The sequence below is a fragment of the Arachis stenosperma genome, chromosome 4 (assembly GCF_014773155.1).
Source record: "Arachis stenosperma cultivar V10309 chromosome 4, arast.V10309.gnm1.PFL2, whole genome shotgun sequence".
Lineage (NCBI taxonomy): Eukaryota > Viridiplantae > Streptophyta > Magnoliopsida > Fabales > Fabaceae > Arachis > Arachis stenosperma.
The window spans coordinates 34630516-34635827 of record NC_080380.1 but is presented as its reverse complement, the minus strand read 5'-3'; the positions used below and the strand labels follow the sequence as shown (position 1 = coordinate 34635827).

The window sequence follows — 5312 nt, the reverse complement described above, 5'->3', positions numbered from 1 at the left end:
TAAAAACTTAACTTCTTAGGTAAATTAACTACAATATCGGCTCCACAAAGATTTAAAATCTTCTTATATTCTCTTTCTTATATCTTTTATTCACCAAAATCCCCTAAAATAAGTGAAATAATTATAATTTCAAAATTTAAATTTCATAAAAAAATTTGGACAATATTATTCGTAGAAATTATTTCTTTTATATTACAAATTATCCAATTATCAATAACACAATGATTAATTAGAAAAATTAAAATATTGTTTCCTCGATTAATAAAAATATTCTTAAATAATACTACTATAGTATATATAAATAATTTTTCTTATTAAGTTTTTGTTTTTACATATAATATGATCATTTTACTTTTTATTTATTAAATAATTTGTGTTATTCATGTATAATCTTTTTTATTTACTTAAGCTACTCTTATTTTTTAATAAAAAAATACTATTTATATACTAAAATCAGTCACCAAAATTAACCATCTTATATTTATATATAAATACATTTATTGTTTACATGATTTTTAATATATATTTTATACTAGTTGCTGATTTTAGTATGCATATAGTATAGTTGTTTTTAAAATTCAAACCTTAAAAATTTACTAAAAAACCAAACATCAAACCCAAAATATCTCAACACTTTTGGAATGATCCTAAAATTTTAGCTTCGCACAAATTTGGATGATCAAGTGTATCAACCATAGAGTCAATTCATGAATCTTTGTCTAATAAAATGAGAAAGTACCCCATCACTTGGTAACCAAAATATATAATGGCTCATCCATGTAATGAAGCTTCTTTTAATGTATCATGTTATATGCATTATAACAAAATCTAGCTAGATATATACCCTCTAAACACCATAGAATGAGAGCCTTTCAGCCATTCCGCAAGTCATGAAATAGTATAATGATTTTCTTGATTATAATTCCAAGAATCACAAGTGTTGTATCAAAGTAAATCTTGGCCATGGTTGCAATTTGATTCATATAAGGCTTAGCATAATTGTACATCTCCTGTCAAGAATTACAAGACAATATTGGTAAAATTTCCACCATATAATAATTATATACAAAAAAAAGGGGGCAAACATTTGTATGTAACTTTATCTATACCTGCATGAATGATGTTGCTGATCTCTCTAACTTGTTAATATCTGTAGGGAAAAACTTCTTGGATGCATAATAGGCTTCAACAGCTTGAGAACTTATAAAGTCAAAGTAAGACTTGAGATTATACATGAAATTCAGCACATGATGCTTCAAAACTGGTATCAGTTCCTTCCAAGAAAAAAAAAAAGTTAAATAAATAAATAAAGTGTTTTAATCAAGCATATACAGTGCGTTTAGATTTTTAGTTCTTAACGAAGACTTACAAGGGTAAACAAGATTTTTAGTTCATTACTACTGCATCATGCTTAGCTATAAAAAATTGAAGAAGAAAAGAGGTATAATTTAGATTTATTCATACCTGCATGAAGGGGGTGGCTGCTCTTTGCAACTTCACAAAATTTGATAGTAAAATGTTCTTGGACGCTTTATAGGCCTCAACAGTTTCAGCACTTAGAATATCATAGTGAGACTTAAGATTGGATTTGAATGTACACACTTGATTCTTCAAGAATGGCATCCACTCCTTCAGATAAACCAATAAAAAAAAAAAAAATAAGCAGTGATTATTTTAGTCTTGGAATTTATTGCGATTTACAAGTCATTGACCACAAACTCATATATCATGAAGGTTTAGAAACATTAAGTTGGTTTGGTCATCCTGGTTCTAACTATAATGAGCAAAACCCCAAATTTTTCCTCAAAAAATCCTTGTGCTATTGAAAAGTTTAGGAGATCGATTTGGTTTTCGAAAGAGTTGCTAAAACGTTAATTTAGTTCTCTAAGTATTTGTGACATCATTTTTTAGTTGTTGAATGATTAAAATTCATTATAAATTAATTCTAACATTTTTGAACTTTTGGACTAAATCTAACTAAATTGATGTCACATATCTTTCAATGACTAAGTTGAAGAACTCTTCTGATTGAAGTTTTCTAACTTGATATAATTAGGATAAAAATACTACATCTATTATAAAGTAAACTTAGACAATAGATTGGTTAGTCCTGGCTACAAATTTGAAATACGTTTAAGTGTTTTCCTCTTCGCTGTTAGCCTGTTATCACATATTATTCCAAACACCTTAGGAAGGGAGGAATCTCGGAGCAACAATTGTGTTGTTTCAATGTGACCTCAATGTCACGCCGGATTTCAAGTTGTGAAATTAGCCATTAATACTTGCATCAGGTTAGGCTGTTTACATTACACCTTTTGGATGCGGTTTTTCTTGGACCCTACATATACTACGAATGCTATGAAAAGGACTGCCTTTTTGTTCGAAACATCTTAGATATATGAATGAAAATCATTACCATCAAACCAAGTAGTTCATTCAAGAAGGATAATCATATCCCCAAAAAATCAAACAGAAACTAACATACTCAGTGTTGCCTATTAGTTGACCTTGATGAAGGAACAAAAAGATGAAGGAATCTAATTGAGTGAGATCAAATCCTTTTAACTTCCATCACCATAAAAATATTGGTGACGCATTATATGGTCTTCATTCTAGACATTATGTTATGACAAATACCAGTTTTCCAAGCTTGAAATGAATAAAAACTTCACTCGGACAATTCATATGTGGAGCAAGTAATTAACAAGTATTAAGCCATAAATTACTTACAGTCTTAACCATTTCAATGCAAAGGCCAGCATCCCTTAGCACTTGAGACATTTTCAAGAAGATCTGGGAGTTAACCAAATGGAAAAGAAGAAACATCATCAAATCATGCAGTTTTCAACAACAACAATAACAACAAAGCCTTATCCCACTAGGTAGGGTCGGCTACATGGAACGAAACCATTACACCCTATCATGTATCATGTCTACGGTGAGACTATTGACTCATAGATTTCCTTTGACCACCTCATGTATGGTCTTTTTAGGTCTTCCTCTCAAATCATGCCCTTTTCAAGTTGTAATTAAATAAATAAACAAACCATTTGAAAGCATTTGTCCAAGTTTGGCCTCCAATAGTTGTTCCACTCAGCCAATATGAAAGACTGCAGCTTAAGCGATTAATTAGTCAATGGAAGTAAACTCTATTTCTTCATGGCTATGCATACACTACAAGCTAAAAGGCTACCTGAAAATGACTTAAGTTGACATCTTGATACTCAGGAAGCCAACCTTGAAAATCCTGATTAATATATAAATCATGATTAAATTGGAACAAAGTTGCATACAGAAGAAACTCTTCTTGAAGATATGATGCTGATAGTAATGCTTAAATAAGCAATCACTAGTCAGTTAAAGTAGCTCAAAAGGTCAAATGTGTTTAACACATTGATATACTTTAATCCCTCTTTAATCTATGTATAAACTTTCATAGTTGCATTCCTGTTTTTTTTTTTTTTTATCCGTTTACAAGGGATTCATCATATGTCGTCAACCCAAACTGACAGGGAAAATTAGACAATAATTCGTTCTTCGTGGGAATCAGACCTCCTTGAGCAACAACTAACCTAAACTACACTGATTCGTTAAAAATTTTCTTCTCTTCATGTTGCCTTAGACATTCTAGAACATTCTCAAGTGGCTACTTAACTACTTTATTCTTTTTACATTTTAATTTATAAAATGGTGCAAAAATAAGTGATTGTGCTTGATAGGAAAGCATTGTAATACACAACAAACCTGCTTCTCAGGCTCAATATCTGGAGAATCTAGTCCCCTCGTCTCGCCTTCTTCGGAACCTTTTGGCTAAAAATTAGCAAAGATGATTAGCAATGTAAGTTATCCAATTTCTCTACAGAAAGATAAACCAGTACACTCTCAAAAACATGCTCATAAAATTTGTTTTTTCATTATCATCACAACAAAACCTTACAACTTTCTTTCAATGATAAACTCAGCTAATTATTAGATTTGATTCAGTTGATATCCTTGAGATTGGTATACCATAGCGATTCCCCTTCTTAACCCTGAAGTTCTGGTTAGGTAGTAACCTATCTCTGATTCTTTGACTCACGCTATCCGTGGTTTTTGAATAAATCTAGTGCAAGTGAGAAATATTTTTGTCTATACTATTGAAGATTGATTAGAGTTTTCTTAACTTAGTTAGAGATTTAATGGAATGACTTAACCATTTGTACAAAGTTAGTTTCACACTCAATCTATGTAAACATGCTCTTCACTTGCATTACTTCTTCTATTATTAGTAAAATTAAAAATCACATTCTTCAGTTTTCCTTCCATTCTCTAAACACTCTGGTTATATTTCTCACCAGTTTGCCTATATCTCTGAAATATATACCTTAAGTTTTCCTGTCTTTGGATTACAAAAGAAATATACAATTGAGTATGTATAATTATTATTTACATTGAAAATATCCACATTTTACTGTATTGTCTTCCTATGAAGTTGACAGGTTTGACTAAAATACCATCTAAAGCTTCTCATCTGTCAACTTCCAACTGCATGCGTGTGAGTTTTCACCAATGTTTATAATATTTTTAAGGCTCTAGAACATTACTTAATCTGATAAATATACAAAGCCCACCTGAATAGAATCCATCGTATTCTTTATGGGTGCAATATTTTCTTGCTCCAAAATCACATTCTCCATTTGAGCAACATCATCCTCCTTACTCTGCAATTCATGGTTAATCTTCTCAATGGAGGATTCTTCCATGATGTAAAATGAAGAATAGATATCAAAACAACAATCACAATTAAGCATGCAATAGAAAAAAATTAAGAAGAATGCAGATACTATTTGTTTTTAAAGTGCTTAAAAAAATTATTGGCTTTCACATATGATCGTTGCTCGGGTGACAAAATCTGCAAAAGAGGGGAAAAGATTGACCTAAAAGTGAAAGCTTTGAGTTGAGTCGATGAAGCTGAATGGTGAGAGAGAAAAGATGCTGTTGGTGCTGACGCTGTCGGTGGAGTAACATTGTGATGGGTACGAAGGAGACGAATAACACAATGAAGATTATTGAGAGCATGAACGAGGGCGTTGAAGAAGAACAATTTTTCTTTTTCATTATGATGTGAAGAAGAACCAGAAGACGAAGAAACAGAGCAATGAGGCAGAGGAACAGGCAAAGATGAACCAATCTTTTAAAATTTAAATTGTTTTTCTTTTTAAAATTTAGATATATTAAATTAAATGTGACTCCTGTTGTATTAATTTAATTGATATATTAGATAAATTAAATTCAGAATCGATATGTTCGGATTTTGAAGAGGTCAAAATTTT

General features: G+C 30.8%; 1 protein-coding gene across 1 annotated transcript; it reads right to left on the bottom strand.

Annotated features, from left to right (window-relative positions):
* Nucleotides 1-817: 817 nt before the first annotated feature.
* On the bottom strand, nucleotides 818-5057 carry LOC130973041 (uncharacterized). Its single transcript, XM_057897414.1, has 9 exons — nucleotides 4917-5057; nucleotides 4611-4735; nucleotides 3745-3810; nucleotides 3194-3247; nucleotides 3048-3110; nucleotides 2731-2793; nucleotides 1465-1629; nucleotides 1110-1274; nucleotides 818-1010 (listed from the first exon to the last, which is right to left on the bottom strand). Exons 1-9 carry the CDS (start codon nucleotides 5005-5007, stop codon nucleotides 873-875), a joined length of 930 nt encoding a protein of 309 aa, XP_057753397.1. The 5' UTR covers nucleotides 5008-5057; the 3' UTR covers nucleotides 818-872.
* Nucleotides 5058-5312: the final 255 nt, after the last annotated feature.